Source organism: Salvelinus fontinalis, chromosome 34 (genome assembly GCF_029448725.1).
Source record: "Salvelinus fontinalis isolate EN_2023a chromosome 34, ASM2944872v1, whole genome shotgun sequence".
Taxonomy (NCBI): Eukaryota; Metazoa; Chordata; class Actinopteri; order Salmoniformes; family Salmonidae; genus Salvelinus; species Salvelinus fontinalis.
The window spans coordinates 36,767,299-36,787,007 of record NC_074698.1 but is presented as its reverse complement, the minus strand read 5'-3'; the positions used below and the strand labels follow the sequence as shown (position 1 = coordinate 36,787,007).

The following is a 19,709-nucleotide window of genomic DNA, read 5'->3' as shown; positions in this document are numbered from 1 at the left end:
TGCTGAAATGAGACTCCTTCTCCACATGGATTTAATAAATAGTTGCATTTTTTTTTTTTAACACGGAACAAAAATTTTTACGCGACATGCAACAATTTAAAAGATTTTACTGAGTTAAAGTTCATATAAGGAAATCAGACATTTTGAAATAAATTAATTAGGCTCTAGTCAATGGACTTTACATGACTGGGAAGACTGATATGTGTCTGTTGGTCACAGATAGCTTAAAGAAAAGGTAGGGGCGTGGATCATAAAATCAGTCCGTATCTGGTGTGACCACCATTTGCCTCATGCAGCGCAACACATCTCCTTTGCGTAGAGTGGATCAGGCTGTTGATTGTAGGCTGTGGAATGTTGTCCCACTCTTCAATGGCTGTGCGAAATTGCTGGATATTGGCGGGAACTGGAACACGCTGTCATCCTTGTCGATCCAGGACATCCCAAACATGCTCAATGGGTGACATTTCTGGTGAGTATGTAAGCCATGGAAAAACTAGGACATTTTCAGCTTCCAGGAATTGTGTACAGATCCTTGCGACATGGGGCCATACATTATCATGCTGAAACATGAGGTGATGGCGACAGGTTGAATGGCATGACAATGGGCCTCAGGATCTCATCACGGTATCTCTATGCATTCAAATTGCCATAGATAATATGCAATTGTGTTCATTGTCCGTAGTTTATGTCAGCCCATACCATAACCCCACCGCCACCATGGGGCACTCTGTTCACAACATTGACATAAGCAGCCTGCTCGCCCCAAACATCTGCCATCTGCCTAGCACAGTTGAAAACGGGATTCATCCATGAAGAGCACACTTCTCCAGCACGCCAGTTGCAATCGAAGGTGAGCATTTGCCCACTGAAGTTGGTCACGACGTCAAACTGCAGTCAGGTCATGACCCTGGTGAGGAAGACGAGCACACAGATGAGCTTCAATGAGACGGTTTCTGACAGTTTGTGCAAAAATTCTTCGGTTGTGCAAACCCACAGTTTCATCAGCTGTCCAGGTGGCTGGTCTTAGATGATCCCGCAGGTGAAGAAGCCGGATGTGGTGTTCCTTGTCTGGCGTGGTTACATGTGGTCTGCGGTTGTGAGGCCGGTTGGACGTACTGCCAAATTCTCTAAAACAACGTTGGATGCAGCTTATGGTAGAGAAATTAACATTAAATTATCTGGCAACAGCTCTGGTGGACATTCCTGTAGTCAGCATGTCAATTGCACACTCCCTCAAAATGTAAGTAATCTGTGGCATTGTGTTGTGTGAGAAAACGGTACATTTTAGTGGCCTTTTATTGTCCCCCGCACAAGGTGCACCTGTGTAATGATCATGCTGTTTAATCAGCTTCTTGATATGCCACACCTGTCAGGTGGATGGATTATCTTGGCAAAGGAGAAATGCTCACTAACAGGGATGTAAACAAATGTGTGCACAAAATTGGACTGAAATAAGCTTTTTGTGCATACGGAAAATGTCTGTGATCTTTTATTTCAGCTCATGAAACATGGGACCAGCACTTTACGTTTTTATTTTTATTCAGTGTAGTATCCTCAAATAAATGTACAGTGGATTGGACTTAACCAATGTCTTATTGCAGATTTGAATGTGCTCTCTAGCAACTTCATATGTGCAAGGCTTATTGGGGGCCCAATGCTAAGAAAACCAAACATGACTAGGTTATAATGACCTAAATACGAGAAACACCATCTCTGTGTTTACAACAAAACATCTGCAAAAAACTAAAAACAAAAATAAGTGGAGACTTTTGTTGTTTATTAATTCTGACATGCACTGCTGTCAATTAGAAAGGTATGGGAGTTACATTTCAAGTTGCTTCCATGTCTTATCTTGTGCCAACACACGATCTTTGATTGTAACAATATTCAAAAACAAAACCTCAAAATGCATGACAAAATAAGACAGTTCAACAAAATAAAACCAATATTTAAAAATGATAAATTACTTATTTAATCTATAAAGCAAAAAACATTAAGTTGTCTTCGGTCAATTCCAATGACGATATCATATTCTAGTAATACACACATCAACAAAAATTGTGCATATAACAGTGCAGGGACTGGTTCAACTGGCTTCTGCCAAAGAATCGACCGGCATGAGGAATATGTTGTAAATTCCCACCAGCCATGCTTGCACCAAACCAATGCTTTTCCATGCATGAGAGGGAGTGAACAAGTGCACACCTCCGGGGAGGGGCAGAGAACCAAAACGCTGCCTCAGGCTCTCATATAGAGGGGACATTGTGACTTTGGGGGAGGGTTATAACTCCCCCTTTTCACCTTTGCCATTCTTATCCCCCTTCACCTGGGCGTTCGGGGCCCGTTTAACCCCCACGTTTGGGCTTGGTTTTGTGCCATCCTCATTGGTGACCTCTGACCCGGGACAGGGCTGCATGGACTGAACGATGTGCTGCAGTGTCCAGTGTTCCTCCTGCAGCGTGTGGTCGTCAAGGGTAAACTGACCCTGTTTGGTCCGGATCAGCTTCCTCACGTGGGCACACGACGAGAGTGCTTTTCCCAGGTCGTCCACCAAGCTTCTGATATAAAATCCACCACCGCATTCAACATCAAGAGTGAAGAGAGGGGGAGTGAAATCCTGCAACGACAGGTTATACACTGTGACCGGCCGTGCAGGTTTGGCTTCCACCTCGTGGCCTTGCTTCAGCAGGACAGAAAGACGCTTGCCATCCTTTTTCAGCGCAGAGTATAGTGGAGGAATCTGCATGATGTCCCCAGTGAACTGCTTCAACTTCTCCTCAAAGGCTTCTCTGGTAATGTGATCATAGGGCTTCTCATGAACCACCTTGCCTGTGGCGTCAAGGGTGTCTGTTGCTTTTCCCAACTCTCCAACAGCCATGTATTTCTTTGAACCAGCAAGCATAGTACTAAGCATCTTTGTTCCATTTCCAATCCCAACAACGAGCACACCAGAGGCTGCGCTGTCCAGAGTCCCGCCATGCCCCATTTTCAGAGCTTGCTTCTTCCTTTTTCTGGGATTAGGATCTTTCACACCTGCCTCTTTGAGGAGTGCCTCTTTTAATGAGTTTAAAACATCAGCAGACGTAGGTCCTTCCTTTTTATAAATGGCAAACAGTCCATTTAAAGATTGTAGTTTTGATAAAGAATGTTTAGGCACAGCTACGCCAGTTACTGTACCAGCCATGCTTGCTTTCCAAAACAATGAGGCGCGGGTTGATGACGCACTTTTAACTGAAAACACTTCCGTTTACAAATGCGTCATCATCAATGACTACCAGAAATGTATCAAAACATTATCTAGTTAGCTGGCTACGCACTAGCGTATCCTCCCAGCTAAAATAATACTACAGATTACACTATGTAAAATAGTATCAATTGATTATACACATGTTTGGATAGCTGTGCTATTCGTTATCGTTAGGCAGTTCGCTAGCTAACGTTAGCTATATTACATAATATTCAACTGTCTGCGTTGGAAGAGGTAACGTTAGACAGACGAGCTGTGTGGGAGGAGGCCAAAACCAGGACGAGAGCGAAGTCGGAGAGGCCGCTTGACACCTGAGGGGAGGGCATCGAAACGGTAACAGGCTAGCTAGCGTTATGCTTGCAGCTATTTGGAAGCTTGCCAGCTAGCTAGAGTTGACTATTTTTCCTGTATCTTTACTTCAGTGCAACTGTCAAATCAAACGATGTAGCAAGCTTTCCCCTGTTGTTTTATCCATAGACCGGCAACACCCCTGAATCACTGTTTACAGTAGAGTAGACCAGCAACACCCCTCAATCACTGTTTACAGTAGAGTAGACCAGCAACACCCCTCAATCACTGTTTACAGTAGAGTAGACCAGCAACACTCCTCAATCACTGTTTGTAGTAGTAGACTGGCAATACCCCTGAATCACTGTTTACAGTAGAGTAGACCAGCAACACCCCTCAATCACTGTTTACAGTAGAGTAGACCAGCAACACCCCTCAATCACTGTTTACAGTAGAGTAGACCAGCAACACTCCTCAATCACTGTTTGTAGTAGTAGACTGGCAATACCCCTGAATCACTGTTTACAGTAGAGTAGACCAGCAACACCCCTCAATCACTGTTTACAGTAGAGTAGACCAGCAACACCCCTCAATCAGTGTTTACAGTAGAGTAGACCAGCAACACCCCTCAATCACTGTTTACAGTAGAGTAGACCAGCAACACCCCTCAATCACTGTTTACAGTAGAGTAGACCAGCAACACCCCTCAATCACTGTTTACAGTAGAGTAGACCAGCAACACCCCTCAATCACTGTTTATAGTAGTAGACCGGCAACACCCCTCAAATGAAACTCCTCCATCTGCTTCCCCCACCCAAACTATTGATGTCTTGGAACTTGTGCATTCTCCCCCCAGCCAGCCGCAGCCCGGCCTGAGACACGGGTAGCAGGATAGGGAAGCAGAGCGGAGAGGCCGCCGCCACAGCGGGGCCGGCGGACAAGATGGCGGGCAGCCCCGAGAAGAGTGTCTCGGCGCAGGAGTGGAAGGAGCAGGGCAACCGCCTCTTCCTCAGCCGCAAGTACCAGGAGTCGGCCGCCTGCTACAGCAAAGCCATTGTAAGGACAAGGGGTCGGGAGAAGGGGGGAGAGCGATAAATAAAGAGAGTGTGGAGTGTGTGTGGGTGGAACTGAGGTAGTGTCCCAAATTGTAACTTTGCATGATGAGTAACCTCACTCCGAGACATAGAAAGTCAGCTGTCGCTTGTAGCGAAGAGTGTGTGTGTGTGCGTGTGCAAGCGTGGCATACTTAGGAATGGGATAAGCGTGTGAGAAAGGGGGATAGAAATAGTGAATAATGTGTTTGTCCCCAGAAGCGGAATCCCTCAGTGTCTGTGTACTACACCAACCGGGCACTGTGCCACGTGAAGCTGCAGCAACATGACAAGGCCCTGGCTGACTGCAAGCAGGCGCTGGAGCTGGACCCCCAGTCAGTCAAGGCCCTCTTCTTCCTGGGTCAGTGTCACCTGGAGATGGAGAACTACGACGAAGCCATCGGCAACCTGCAGAGAGGTGGGCTGGTGACCTAGGTGGCAATCAAGGGTCCAGACACAGAGGGTGCATCTTACTAGTCGAAATAGGCCTCCTATCCCGTAGTCCCCCTGTCCCATAGGCCTCGTGTCTTCTCTCCTTCATCTGTACTCATTTTAAAGAGCTGGACAAGTGTCAAAAGAAATTCCCAATATACATCTACCAGGTAGTGTTAACCAGTCTTTGGATTTCAGATCGGTGTAGATTAAGGAGAGGAAATTAAAAGATGTAGCTACTAGACTATTGAGATGGAGGAGATGAGAGGAAGCTACTCGACTATTGAGATGAGGAGAGGAAGCTACTCGACTATTGAGATGAGGAGAGGAAGCTACTCGACTATTGAGATGAGGAGAGGAAGCTACTCGACTATTGAGATGAGGAGAGGAAGCTACTCGACTATTGAGATGAGGAGAGGAAGCTACTAGACTATTGAGGAGAGGAAGCTACTAGACTATTGAGATGAGGAGAGGAAGCTACTAGACTATTGAGATGAGGAGAGGAAGCTACTAGACTATTGAGATGAGGAGAGGAAGCTACTAGACTATTGAGATGAGGAGAGGAAGCTACTAGACTATTGAGATGAGGAGAGAAAGCTACTAGACTATTGAGATGAGGAGAGGAAGCTACTAGACTATTGAGATGAGGAGAGGAAGCTACTAGACTATTGAGATAAGGAGAGGAAGCTACTAGACTATTGAGATGAGGAGAGGAAGCTACTAGACTATTGAGATGAGGAGAGGAAGCTACTAGACTATTGAGATGAGGAGAGGAAGCTACTAGACTATTGAGATGAGGAGAGGAAGCTACTAGACTATTGAGATGAGGAGAGGAAGCTACTAGACTATTGAGATGAGGAGAGGAAGCTACTAGACTATTGAGGAGAGGAGAGGAAGCTACTTCAGACTATCAAGATGCACCCATCCCGGACACACTCCCATTCAGGAGTCTAGATACACACATCAAAATATATTTATAAGTTACTTGCCTAAGTCTTGATAGGACATTGGATTAAGTCAGCTCTACCAGCTAATACAAAACTTAATTTTTACCATTAGATCATTAATAATAATAGTTGTCCTTCATTTGGCCCTCAGCATATAACCTGGCGAAAGAGCAACGGTTGAACTTTGGCGACGACATTCCCAGTGCCCTCCGGATAGCCAAGAAGAAGCGCTGGAACAGCATCGAGGAGAAGCGCATTAACCAGGAGAACGAGCTGCACGCCTATCTCACCAAACTCATCCTGGCAGAGAAGGAGAGGTGAGAGATTCTTTCTGTGCTCACCTATAGTTTGTTTCCGGTTGTGTGTTCTATATATGTTGTGTATCAGTGGACAGCTCATAGTAATGGCTGGAGTGGAGTCTAGTGGCTGGAATGGAGTTCAATGGAATGGTATCCAGCATATGTTTGATGCCATTCCAATCACACCGTTCCAGCTATTATTATGACCCGTCCTCCCCTCAGCAGCCTCCACTGTTGTCTGTGTGTGTATATAATGTGTGAGCTGTGCTAAGGTTCTCCTCTTGTAGAACAATAGAGACTCATCTGAATCTGTTCCGGCCACATGGTGGGAACACTGTAGGGTTTGGGAGGGGGATTTGCACAACATGAATTCACTTTGTGAATCAGAGAATAGCCATTTTGATTTAGTTTGATTTGATTTAGTTTTTCCACAACACTCAAGTTGAAATGAAACAACCATAAACGTGTTGCGCAATCAATTCCCATTAGTCAATGGGAAACCATTGCATTCTCCCAGCCTTGTTGGTAGAATGTCTCTTACAGTTGGGGGCATTAATATAATAATAATATATGCCATTTGGCAGACGTTTTCAACCAAAGCAGTCATATACTTTTCATGCCCGGTGGTTCCGGGAATCAAACCCACTATCCTGATGTTGCAAGCACCATGCTCTAGATGACTGTTAATAACTGTGTGCTTGGCGTCATCCTGGGAGAGTTTTTAAAATATATATATTTATGCCCCCAACTGTGGTTGGTGTGTAAAACCAGTTAGTCCATCCATTTATAGGCCTACAATCCATACTATCCATTTATATTGCTATACGTTAAGCCTTCATTGTTGAAAGTTACTGAAGTAATCCATACTATCCATTTATATTGCTATACGTTAAGCCTTCATTGTTGAAAGTTACTGAAGTAATCCATACTATCCATTTATATTGCAATACGTTAAGCCTTCATTGTTGAAAGTTACTGAAGTAATCCATACTATCCATTTATATTGCAATAAGTTAAGCCTTCATTGTTGAAAGTTACTGAAGTAATCCATACTATCCATTTATATTGCAATAAGTTAAGCCTTGGTTGGCTGAAGTTAGCAGAGTGATTTGGATGACTTTGGTTCTATCCTCAGGGAACTGGATGACAGCAGAGAGGAACAAGACGCCAAGTCGGAGGAATGCAGAAGCCGACACGACCTCACTAAGTTCCACTCCAAACATGTGAGTCCTAAACCAAGTGTACTAACATCCAGCTAACGTCCATAGACGCAGGGTATAAACAAATAACAATGGGACAATAAGGACTTACCCACATTCTGTTTAGAATGCTCTCGTAGCCTAGGTTACTAGAAATGGTTAAACAACAAAAACATCAGCTAAACCAAAGACATGTTAACACAACCTTACTAATCAAGATCTGTTTTTTTCCTCATAAGGATGTGCAACAGAACAGGGGTGTTATGCTCCCAAAAACTTAGTGGGCACAAAGTATGTGAGGATGGCAGGGGGTGGTCTGGAGGGGGGGTTAGGAGAATTTAGCAGTTGTGCTTAATTCTATGTCAAATTATAATTTTTTGCAAAGATAAAAATAACTCTTGAGCTGTCTGTATCCTCCTGACTAGTGGTAAAATAAAATATATAAATATGCTTCTCTGCATCCCTGCTAAAATCTGGGTAAAAGATTGAGAGGAACGTGAGTGTTATTCAGTACATTTAGTTATTGCTTGCTTTTCTAGTCTACCAACCTTACCAGCAGACAAGCTAGCTACTCTAACTTGATTGATAGCCTGAAATGGCTTCTTGGTAGCGAGTTGTGAGGTAGGTGGCTAGTAGTGTGTATATATAAAAACTTTTTTTTTAAAGAATTATTATTATTATTTATTTTTTACAGGACAAATCTGAGTGGGCACGTGCCCCTGTGTCCCCTATGGGCATGATGCCTCTGCAACAGAACATGTTTTAAACCTGTTTAAATCGTGTTTGGCCTTACTCTAGCTTATTGCATGTATGTGTGTCTTTCGGAGGAGTTGGGATAAAGCGGAAGTAACATTTTGGTTGGACCATGTGTACAATTGATGAATAAAGTGATTTTAATTTTGTTGTCACATTTCTCTACAGGACAAGCACCTGTCAGACATGGAGGAGCTCTTCTCTCAGCTGGATGAGAAGAGGAAGGTGAGTGCTCTACTGCCTCCTGCTGGATACAGGATCAGGGGGAGAATCTCTGTTGCATTTCCTTGATTCTTCCTCTCCCCTTTCCTCGCCTCTATCCGAAAACCCATTGGATGAGAAGGTCAGAGGTCCCTCCCCTCTAACCTTCCCCTCCAATGGTTTTTGAGAAGGAGGCGAGTAATAGGGAGATATAAATACAAGTTTCATCTTGTCTTCTGATTGGCTGGGTGAAAATGATTCCAAATTGCTTCCACCTGTCCAATCCTCTCAGATCTAGAGGAGCGGCTAGTCTGCTGTGGAGTAGGGGCTAGGGGTTTGGAACTCATCACTAGCCCATACATAATCAATGGTTTGTATTTGATGGCTATCACTCTGGCCATACTAGAAATAACTCTCTATTCCTAAACCCTTAAACAAACTTAACCCCTTCATTAATAACAAATACCAGGTCAGAATGTACAAGACACTAAAATATGTAACTACAGTATACATCTGTTCTATCATGGCTATTTAGTGATAACCTCTGTTTGTTTAACAGAAGAGGGAGATCCCAGACTACCTGTGTGGAAAGATCAGCTTTGAATTGATGAGGGAGCCCTGCATTACACCCAGTGGGATCACTTATGACCGCAAAGACATTGAGGAGCACCTACAGGTAAGGATTAGTCTCATCAAACCTGACCCTAGGCAACAGCAGTGACTGGGTCAGGTTTGAAAGATGGGCTCTTAAAAATTCTGGGGTGGGTCCTCTTCAGACAGACAACTCTCCCAGCAAATCACGAGGCAGACATGCCAGAAAGTCATGATTTGAAACCAAAGTTTGAAGGCGCAATCTTTGCAATGGTTTTAGTGAAGGTAGTTGATGCAAACTAGGCACTTGCAAAATGCACTCATTAAAAATAACCTCAGTGATCGCCATCTTGCTAGCTACTATTTAGTATTGTATTCAAGCGGATAAAGTAGTGATCAGGTATTGATGTAGGCAGTGAAGTAGTTCCTCTATGCCAAACTGACGTTCTGGTACGTACATGTTAAACTGGAACAATTGTGGGAGGTAACCTGGATGTTGCCTCCCACAACCCATGTAAAAGAATAGTTACACATCATTTCTGTGGTAGTATTATTAAGTATTAAGCAGGGGTGAATGTAAGGCGGTATGGTCCGGTACGGTGTCCCGGCAAAATATATCGTGGGGGTACGTTGTACCGGTAAAACATGACACTATCTCAACAATAATTAAAACAAGTCAAGAACTGTATGCCATTACAGCATGTCAGAGACATGAAACATGAAAACGGCTCCAAAGTAGAGATGAGTGGCCGACACCGAGACACGCGCGGTCAGCAGTGGACGCATAAATTCTGTCCTAATGACGATGGGCGAATGTCATCAGACTTTCTGGTGTTTTTATGTCCCAGATGCTTCTTTCCATTCACCACTGTGTTTGGAGGCTGGAATTGAAATATACTGTGAGTGGATGAACGCAGGCTGGTAGCCTATTAGTAAAGCAGCCCTTTTGAAGTGACAGCTTGACAATCAGATGAAAACATCATAACTGTTTGTGTTTATGCCACAATAAAAGGTCTAGCAGAGATGCTATTGAATTAATAGGGATTCAAATCAAATTTTATTTGTCACATCAGCCAACAACAGATGTAGACCTTACAGTGAAATGCTGAATACAACCGATGTAGACCTTACAGTGAAATGCTTACTTACAAGGCCTTAACAAACAATGCAGTTCTAAGAAAATACCACAAAAAAAGGTAAGAGATAAGAATAACAAATAATTAAAGAGCAGCAGTAAATAACAATAGTGGGGCTATATACAGGGGGTGCCGGTACAAAGTCAATGTGCGGGTGCACTGGTTAGCCGAGGTAATTGAGGTAATTGTAAGTCGCTCTGGATAAGAGCGTCTGCTAAATGACTTAAATGTAAATGTAAATGTACATGTAGGTAGAGTTATTAAAGTGACGATGCATAGATAGTAACAGAGTAGCAGCAGCGTAGAAGACGGGAGGGGTGTAATTCTCTGATCAGGCTCATACATTCTGTTGGTCAGGAGGTTCTGTACCAGGAAGAAATGAAATGTACTTTCAGCTCTGGTATTAAGGTGTTATGTCTCCCATAGGATCCTAACTGTCTTTGTTCTTATGTTTGCAGCGAGTGGGCCATTTTGACCCGGTGACACGCAGCCCTCTGACTCAAGACCAGCTGATCCCTAATCTGGCCATGAAAGAGGTCATCGATGCTTTCATCATGGAGAATGGATGGGTGGAGGACTACTGAAGGAGGGAGGGAGAGAGGGAGAGTAGGAATCATCATTCCAAAAGAAGAACCAGACATAAAAAGACCACAACAAACCAAACAAGTATGATCTGCACTTTAAAGCTGAGGCCACACCACAGACTGACATACCTTCACTAGGACTGAGACTACACCACAGACTGACATACCTTCACTAGGACTGAGACTACACCACAGACTGACATACCTTCACTAGGACTGAGACTACACCACAGACTGACATACCTTCACTAGGACTGAGACTACACCACAGACTGACATACCTTCACTAGGACTGAGACTACACCACAGACTGACATACCTTCACTAGGACTGAGACTACACCACAGACTGACATACCTTCACTAGGACTGAGACTACACCACAGACTGACATACCTTCACTAGGACTGAGACTACACCACAGACTGACATACCTTCACTAGGACTGAGACTACACCACAGACTGACATACCTTCACTAGGACTGAGACTACACCACAGACTGATACTAGGACTGCCATTAAATCTCCTGTTGATCTATACATCTCTCTCTCTGTTTCCATCCTTGTCCTTTCCCCCCCTTTTCTTTTATTGTGTCTCTCAGCTGCTCATACTAGTCAGACCCAACAATCAGGACACGCTACCAAACATTGCACCGAATCAGAGCACATCATCCAACAACAGGACCCAATCAGAATATAGTACCCAACACCTTGGGCCAATCGCTTGAACGTTACACTCAGAACAACCAATCACATTGCAGACTCCTAAACCCAGCGGCCCAATCACATCCTAGACCTCGAGTCTACAAGTGCAGCGATTGGTCAATCAGGGCTAAATGTACTCTACTTGTGGTGATGCTCCACAACTTGTCTTCTATTTTAAATCTCCTTTTCTATGGGGAAGAGGACTGTCTGAGGCGCCGCCATGTTTTCGCCACTCTCCCATTCTAGTCCTCTTGAGTGGCTTGTAGATGGTCCAATGTAGTCCTCCTGAGTGATGGGCCAATTTTAAACCCAACCTGATCTCTTACCACCACAATGCAGCACTTCTCTATATCCTCTTGGAGGGCTGAAAAGACTGTATAAGCATGAGTTGTATAATTTAGAAAGAAACCCTAGCCCTCATCTTCAGTGTTTTGCAGTATGTAGGGAAGCAATATGTGTAACCAATATGATGGAAGGGTCCGGGAAGAGCATTCAAGGCTTTGCGCAAAGGGTTATTGTTTGACCAAGGACGTCTCTAATTTTGGCTAGCTGAGTTTCCACTCATCTGGCTCATACAGAGCTGAGCGTTAATGAATGGGGAAGTGCGTAGCAGTAGGGGTCAGGGTCAATTAATTAAACCCAATTCCAAATTTTCTTTGAAAAGATTGGTTTAAAATTGTGTGAGTCACAGGTGTTATTTTGATGGCTGTGTTTAATTGTAATGTGTTTTCTCTGGTTTACATGTCACTGAATGTTTTCAGGTGGTGTCCTGTGTGCCTCAAGTGGAGCTTGAAGTAGAATATGGAAGTCAGTCATCTGATTGGCTTTGAGAAGGGCTGTCTTCTCTTCAGTATAACTTACTGCTTGTGGTCTCTTTTGTTTTAATGATTCCACGTTTAGAGCCTTAGTCCAATGGCTGCAAAGCATGGTTGGGGTCGATGACATTTTTCAATTGACGATTTTAGAATGCAAATTCATGGATAAAAAATAAAGGGGTCATTTTCAATTCGACCCCTCAACCCTGCTGCAAACAGATAATCAGTTTCCTCTTCTCGTAATTTCAGAAATCATACATTCCTCTCAGCCATACGAACCTGTTTGACTTACCAACTGAAAATGATTGAATGTGAAATGAACCTGTATATTCCTACCCTCTGCTGGATATGAGGATGCACAGTTTTGTTGTGTTAGTCTGTCATGTGTATCAATATTATGTGTACATGTAGGGGTGGGGACATTCTCCCCCTAGGCCCTGATTCCTCCTAAGAGAGGGGTGGGAACAGTCAAGTTTCTCTGGAGCCTCATTGGGGCTGTGAATGTTCTTTATTTCACTGTCGTGCTGTTATGTCTACCAGTGTTCCAATAAAGGCTACAACAGAGGCTGCAGTGTTTACGTTGATAATCAAGATACAAATGGTCATCTTATTTTCAAGTACTTTATTTTATTTTTTTAATTAATGTAAAATATATTAGCTGCATTTGACCTAGTTGGCCCGGTACCATGGAACCGATGGGAAAAGTCCCAGAAGTGGAAACGGGCTGGAAAACCAGTGAGTGACTTCCAGGGAATACAGTCAGAACAAGCCACACTTATCTCCTATTGGTCAGTAGACGTTCCAATAGTCTTTGATCGCTTTGTTTCTTTGTCTCTGAACAGATGGACCACTGATCTACATCGTAGTTATGACGACAGAGCGGCAATACAGCTTTTGGTTGACAGGAGCGGTGTGTTGCCATTTCAGTTGACATGATACTTTTGAAAGTGCATCCTTCCTGCTCCCCCTCACTAATCAGTAACCACTGTGTGTGTGGGATCTGTGCTGTCTGAGGGGGGTTGAGAACTGTGCAAGAAATCTGTGATTTCCTCAGAGGGGAAGAAGGAATGATGCATGTTGAAAGTATTCAAACAGGGCTTTGGTCACAGGGCAATGACCCTTATGACCTTTAGTCTGTTGCAGGGTCAGGGGTCAGCCCAGGAAGGTGGATATGAAGACACTGGTGTCCAAATTGAGCGTGGCGTGCCACCAGCGGTCAGGGAAATACAGCACCTATCAGCAACAACACAAAAAGTCAGTGACATTGGAATGACAAGTTATTAATACTTGATATTATTATCTTCCTGCTTTGCCTTGGTAAGGAAAAAATACGTAAGAAATAATCTGAATGCAGCCTATCATTCCAATTCAGTGAAAACAATGGCTCAAAAGTAATGTTTGCCTGAAGCGTAGTGACCCCATGGTTGTTTTAAGTGTTTAAAAGGATATCCCATAGTTGAAACATCAGAAAGGAGAACGGCTCCTACTATCCCTATATGGTTAAATGCCTCAAAAGTAATGTTAGCTCATGTTAGTGACTCAAGGTTGATACATGTGTTTAACATTTCATGGTTGAAATTCTTCCAAATGATGATGACTCTTGATTGTTATCCTCATTCTTTTGGAAAATGCATACAACATTGTTTTAGCTGATGTTAGTGATCTGTGTAGATGGAGGGAAGGGTGACTGTTAAAGTATTCCGATATTCAACCAGTCGGTCTAATCTATTATGGCTGCGTTGGCACAGGCAGACCAATTCTGATCTTTTGACCAATTATTGTAAAAAGAGCTGATCTGATTGGTCAAAAGACTAATTAGTAGAAGGAAGGAGAGATCTGAATTGGGCTGCCTCTGAACACAGCCTTAATGGTAGTTCTCTGACCTCTCCTGGCCGGATGGTGCACTCTATGGGCTTCTCCTCCTCAAGCAGGTAAGGGTATGTGTCTTTGACCCAGGACAGGGTGGTGTAGTTGGGGTGGAAATGGGGCGCCTTGTCCGGGGGGTACAGGAACCAGCGCTGTGGTGGTTGGAGATTAAAAAGGTATCTCATACTGTTGTGTTTAACAGACGTGCATCAATTACAACAAGGTAGTGTAGCGTTTTAAGGCTAACAGCATCAATGACAAGGTAGTGTAGCGTGCTAAGGCTAACAGCATCGATTACAACAAGGTAGTGTAGATGTTGAGGCTAACAGCCGACAGGGCTGACCCTGGATTCAGGCTTACACCAGCCTACCTACTGGTGTTGGACCAATGTTAACATTAACCAGGTGTCATTAGGGACGCTGGGAGAGCTGTAACCAGGTGTCATTAGGGACGCTGGGACAGCTGTAACCTGGTGTCATTAGGGACGCTGGGACAGCTGTAACCAGGTGTCATTAGGGACGCTGGGACAGCTGTAACCAGGTGTCATTAGGGACGCTGGGACAGCTGTAACCAGGTGTCATTAGGGACGCTGGGACAGCTGTAACCAGGTGTCATTAGGGACGCTGGGACAGCTGTAACCAGGTGTCATTAGGGACGCTGGGAGAGCTGTAACCTGGTGTCATTAGGGACGCTGGGACAGCTGTAACCTGGTGTCATTAGGGACGCTGGGACAGCTGTAACCTGGTGTCATTAGGGACGCTGGGACAGCTGTAACCAGGTGTCATTAGGGACGCTGGGACAGTTGTAACCTGGTGTCATTAGGGACGCTGGGAGAGCTGTAACCTGGTGTCATTAGGGACGCTGGGACAGCTGTAACCAGGTGTCATTAGGGACGCTGGGAGAGCTGTAACCAGGTGTCATTAGGGACGCTGGGACAGTTGTAACCAGGTGTCATTAGGGACGCTGGGACAGCTGTAACCAGGTGTCATTAGGGACGCTGGGAGAGCTGTAACCAGGTGTCATTAGGGACGCTGGGACAGCTGTAACCAGGTGTCATTAGGGACGCTGGGACAGTTGTAACCTGGTGTCATTAGGGACGCTGGGACAGTTGTAAACAGATGTCATTAGGGACGCTGGGACAGCTGTAACCAGGTGTCATTAGGGACGCTGGGAGAGCTGTAACCAGGTGTCATTAGGGACGCTGGGACAGCTGTAACCAGGTGTCATTAGGGACGCTGGGACAGTTGTAACCAGGTGTCATTAAGGACGCTGGGAGAGCTGTAACCAGGTGTCATTAGGGATGCTGGGAGAGCTGTAACCAGATGTCATTAAGGACGCTGGGACAGCTGTAACCAGGTGTCATTAGGGACGCTGGGACAGTTGTAACCAGGTGTCATTAGGGATGCTGGGAGAGCTGTAACCAGATGTCATTAAGGACGCTGGGAGAGCTGTAACCAGGTGTCATTAGGGACGCTGGGACAGTTGTAACCAGGTGTCATTAGGGATGCTGGGAGAGCTGTAACCAGATGTCATTAAGGACGCTGGGAGAGCTGTAACCAGGTGTCATTAGGGACGCTGGGACAGTTGTAACCAGGTGTCATTAGGGATGCTGGGACAGCTGTAACCAGGTGTCATTAAGGACGCTGGGACAGCTGTAACCAGGTGTCATTAGGGACGCTGGGACAGTTGTAACCAGGTGTCATTAGGGATGCTGGGACAGCTGTAACCAGGTGTCATTAAGGACGCTGGGACAGCTGTAACCAGGTGTCATTAGGGATGCTGGGAGAGCTGTAACCAGATGTCATTAAGGACGCTGGGAGAGCTGTAACCAGGTGTCATTAGGGACGCTGGGACAGTTGTAACCAGGTGTCATTAGGGATGCTGGGACAGCTGTAACCAGGTGTCATTAAGGACGCTGGGACAGTTGTAACCTGGTGTCATTAGGGACAGCTGTAACCTGGTGTCATTAGGGACGCTGGGACAGCTGTAACCTGGTGTCATTAGGGACGCTGGGACAGCTGTAACCTGGTGTCATTAGGGACGCTGGGACAGCTGTAACCAGGTGTCATTAGGGACGCTGGGAGAGCTGTAGCCAGGTGTCATTAGGGACGCTGGGAGAGCTGTAACCTGGTGTCATTAGGGACGCTGGGACAGCTGTAACCTGGTGTCATTAGGGACGCTGGGACAGCTGTAACCAGGTGTCATTAGGGACAGCTGTAACCTGGTGTCATTAGGGACGCTGGGACAGCTGTATTTGAAACATGTTCATTTTGTTTGTCGTTTCCCCATTACTCCTCTTTGTTCAAGGTCCTGTTGTTGTTTTATTGATGTAAAGTGTGTTGTGACTCATGTGAAATGCACTTTAAATAAATCTGACTTGATTTTAAGATAGTCTTAGGAGAAATGATCAAGCATTAACCATGATTTGATAGGCAGTTGTTAATGTGTTGTTTACCTTCCTGCCATAGATGACCTCAGAGTAGCCAGGTCCATGCCAATGGAAGGGTACACCTGTTCCTGGGCCTGGTTGGGTGGGTAGATAAAGGCACAGGAGATAAGCTTCAACAGAGGATGACAGCCTGTTCTTTAGTCACCACAGTAACTGGCTGTATGTATGACACACTAAGATGTCCTCTTCTCACAGATGCAGCAGTGTGCATGGAGGTTTGTTCAGCTCTCTGTCAACCTGATCGCTGCAGGTGGCAGTTAATGCATCGCAGTTTAGCCTCTTGCTTCGTACTCTGTGTCCCGTACAAGTCGCCCTGCTACTGATGGTAACTCCATATCGTTGAATCTACCCTGAACACCACTGCAGCTGTAAGACATGATTCTGATATACAACCCTTAACCCTGGTATAGTATAATCCACAACATATTAATAATAATATTATACACTGTGTACAAAACATTAGGAACACCAGCTCTTTCCATGAGGAACTGACCAGGTGAATCCAGGTGAAAGCTATGATCCCTTATTGATGTCACCTGGTAAATCCACAAAAAATCTGTGTAGATGAAGGCAAGGAGACAAGGTTAAAGAAAGATTTTTAAGCCTTGAGACAATTGAGACGTGGATTGTGTATGTGTGCCATTCAGAGGATATTTAAGTGCCTTTGAATGGGGTATGGTAGTAGGTGCCAGGTGCACCGGTTTGTGTCAAGAGCTGAAACACTGCTGGGTTTTTCATGCTCAACAGTTTCCGGTGTGTATCAAGAATGGTCCACCACTCAAAGGACATCCAGCCAACTTGACACAACGGTGGGAAGCTGTACTAACTGAGCCATACAGGTCCACAGATCCACTGACCTGCGATCCCGAAGCTGTAGGCCCCCGTGGTGTGAGGCAGCATGTAGTGTGGTGCCTTGTAGTTCTCAAACAGAGAGTGCCACTCAGTGAAGTTGTTGTCCCCGAAGAAATACAGAGTGTCTGTCAAAGAGAGACCGGGTGAGATACAGGATGTCTGGCTGTGTGAACTTTAAATTGTTTCTGTTAATGCTTTGACTTTTCAGTGTGATCACATAACATGTTGTATTATGTTACGGATCATGGTTTGCCTGTTGAGCTCATGTACCCTACAACGACCATTAGGTGTTCCAGACACCAAACTCACCACTGCCCAGTGTGTCCAAAGACTGAGGCCTCAGCAGCAAGTCCACAAACTCCTCAAACCGGACATCCACTAAATGATAATGAAGAGGCAAAGTAATGTACTACAAAGAGAGAACACTGAATACCTTCTAGGATGACTACATTGTGTGTGTGTGTGTGTGTGTGTGTGTGTGTGTGTGTGTGTGTGTGTACCTTTCCTGTAAGAGTAGGTGTTGGCAGTGCTGAGCCTCACTATCCTCTCTCCATACTGCTGCAGCAGGCTCGACTTGGAGCACAAGAACTGGAATTTCTGAAAACAAAACAATTACGTTCACCAGAGCCCATTGCTGGACTGATAGTAAGGCCTACGAGACAAGTTTATTTTTGTAATTGCTTTTTTTGATTGACATGTACCGTATTGTCAGAGAAACCTTTCAGGATGACTGGTTTGGAGTAGGCATATCTAGGAATAAAATGAGTTGTGTTACACATACTGGTGCAAAATTAGATAGAACATAGGTGTTTCCAATGTATGGGTGCAGAACACAGAGAGAGAGAGAGAGAGAGAGAGAGTAATGATTTACAGAGACTACAAACACACCCAGGCTGAACACATGAAATAGACTACAGTACGTACTGCTGGATAAACTGGCGATGTGATAACGAAGCTTTGTCCCAGATGTCAATGTTGCAAGGACCCTCATCAGTCAAACTGTTTTCTGAATTTGACGACCTGCATGCGAGGGGGAAAATACGCTTTTTGGGCTACGAATACTAGTATTATTGAATGAATGTAAGAGTTAGATATTGATTAAAAGTTTAAATCATTGGGGAAAAAGAATAAAAGTAGTCGTAATTTATAGATGGTCAAAGACGTAGCCTAAAAGAAACACTCACCACCCTCCGTCATTCTCCGACACCAGTGCATCTAAAGCCGATCTCCAAAACAATAGGAGAAATACTTGTATTCCGAATTTATATTCCATATGGAAATAGCTTTACAGTGCGTCGTAAATACGCCTCATGTCCGTATACCTTTATGGAGTTACGTGTTTCTAATAGAAAGGCTTTAGATTGCTCCTGCCGGTTGTGCCAATGCCCATTGGCTATTGATTTCCTTCTTCCTGAAGTGTAGTGTTCATATGGACCAATCACATTTGACCAACGAGCTGTCTATGGAGGGATCCACAAGAGGTACAATTTGTATTGTTTTTGGCTAGACAGGATGCAGTTTATGTCAGAAGGGACTTTTCGTAGCAGGTTAGAAGAATTTACACACACAAAAAACCATTCTTTTTTAAAAAGAATTTACACAGCAGCAGCAGATTAGGTAATTAACGTACCAGGTAAGGAGAATTAGGTTGAGGTTAGGAAATGGGATAGGGTTTGCTAAAATTCTCCCTGACGTGCACATTTTGACGTTACTTTGACATTAGCTGCATCCCTTCTAGCCATGACCATTTGAATAGCACAAATTTAATTGCACACGGTACATTTAATTTGTATTTTTGTTTAAAAATTCAACTGATGAAAGGGCATACATTTTCTCCACAACTCTTTCTAATTGTCCTTCACAGACTTTGACAATATTTATTTTGGCAGAATTATATACTAAAATAGCCAGGTATAATGTTTGCTTGGTATAGTATATTTCTCTTTGTATACCACAGTTCACCTTTTGATTAATACATGTAAACTCAGCAAAAAAAGAAACGTCCTCTCACTGTCAACTGCGTTTATTTCCAGCAAACTTAGCATGTGTAAATATTTGTATGAACATAACAAGATTCAACAACTGAGACATAAACTGAACAAGTTCCACAGACATGTGACTAACCGAAATTGAATAATGTGTCCCTGAACAAAGGGGGGGTCAAATTCAAAAGTAACAGTCAGTATCTGGTGTGGCCACCAGCTGCACTAAGTACTGCAGTGCATCTCCTCCTCATGGAGTGCACCAGATTAGC

The 19,709-nt window shown here is 44.3% G+C and overlaps 3 protein-coding genes across 4 annotated transcripts; 1 reads left to right on the top strand and 2 right to left on the bottom strand.

Moving 5' to 3' along the window:
• Window positions 1–1,756: 1,756 nt before the first annotated feature.
• LOC129834012 (pseudouridylate synthase TRUB1-like) lies at window positions 1,757–3,198 on the bottom strand. The gene has a single exon (XM_055898834.1). It carries the CDS (start codon window positions 3,182–3,184, stop codon window positions 2,282–2,284), a length of 903 nt encoding a protein of 300 aa, XP_055754809.1. The 5' UTR covers window positions 3,185–3,198; the 3' UTR covers window positions 1,757–2,281.
• Window positions 3,199–3,267: 69 nt separating this feature from the next.
• On the top strand, window positions 3,268–11,308 carry LOC129834014 (E3 ubiquitin-protein ligase CHIP-like). 2 transcript variants are annotated; one of them, XM_055898838.1, is made up of 8 exons: window positions 3,268–3,580; window positions 4,392–4,591; window positions 4,849–5,044; window positions 6,157–6,322; window positions 7,440–7,527; window positions 8,425–8,481; window positions 9,017–9,133; window positions 10,643–11,308. In XM_055898838.1, the coding sequence occupies exons 2-8, from the start codon at window positions 4,478–4,480 to the stop codon at window positions 10,766–10,768; spliced, it is 864 nt and encodes a 287-aa protein (XP_055754813.1). In that variant the 5' UTR covers window positions 3,268–3,580; window positions 4,392–4,477; the 3' UTR covers window positions 10,769–11,308. The 2 variants fall into 2 exon arrangements, with proteins under 2 accessions (XP_055754813.1, XP_055754812.1); XM_055898837.1 differs by having other exon boundaries at window positions 3,271–3,580; window positions 4,846–5,044.
• Window positions 11,309–12,920: 1,612 nt separating this feature from the next.
• Window positions 12,921–18,867, bottom strand: LOC129834018 (jmjC domain-containing protein 8-like). Its single transcript, XM_055898841.1, has 9 exons — window positions 18,640–18,867; window positions 18,380–18,475; window positions 18,157–18,205; window positions 17,956–18,052; window positions 17,765–17,833; window positions 17,461–17,580; window positions 16,610–16,677; window positions 14,172–14,306; window positions 12,921–13,521 (listed from the first exon to the last, which is right to left on the bottom strand). The coding sequence occupies exons 1-9, from the start codon at window positions 18,726–18,728 to the stop codon at window positions 13,441–13,443; spliced, it is 804 nt and encodes a 267-aa protein (XP_055754816.1). The 5' UTR covers window positions 18,729–18,867; the 3' UTR covers window positions 12,921–13,440.
• Window positions 18,868–19,709: the final 842 nt, after the last annotated feature.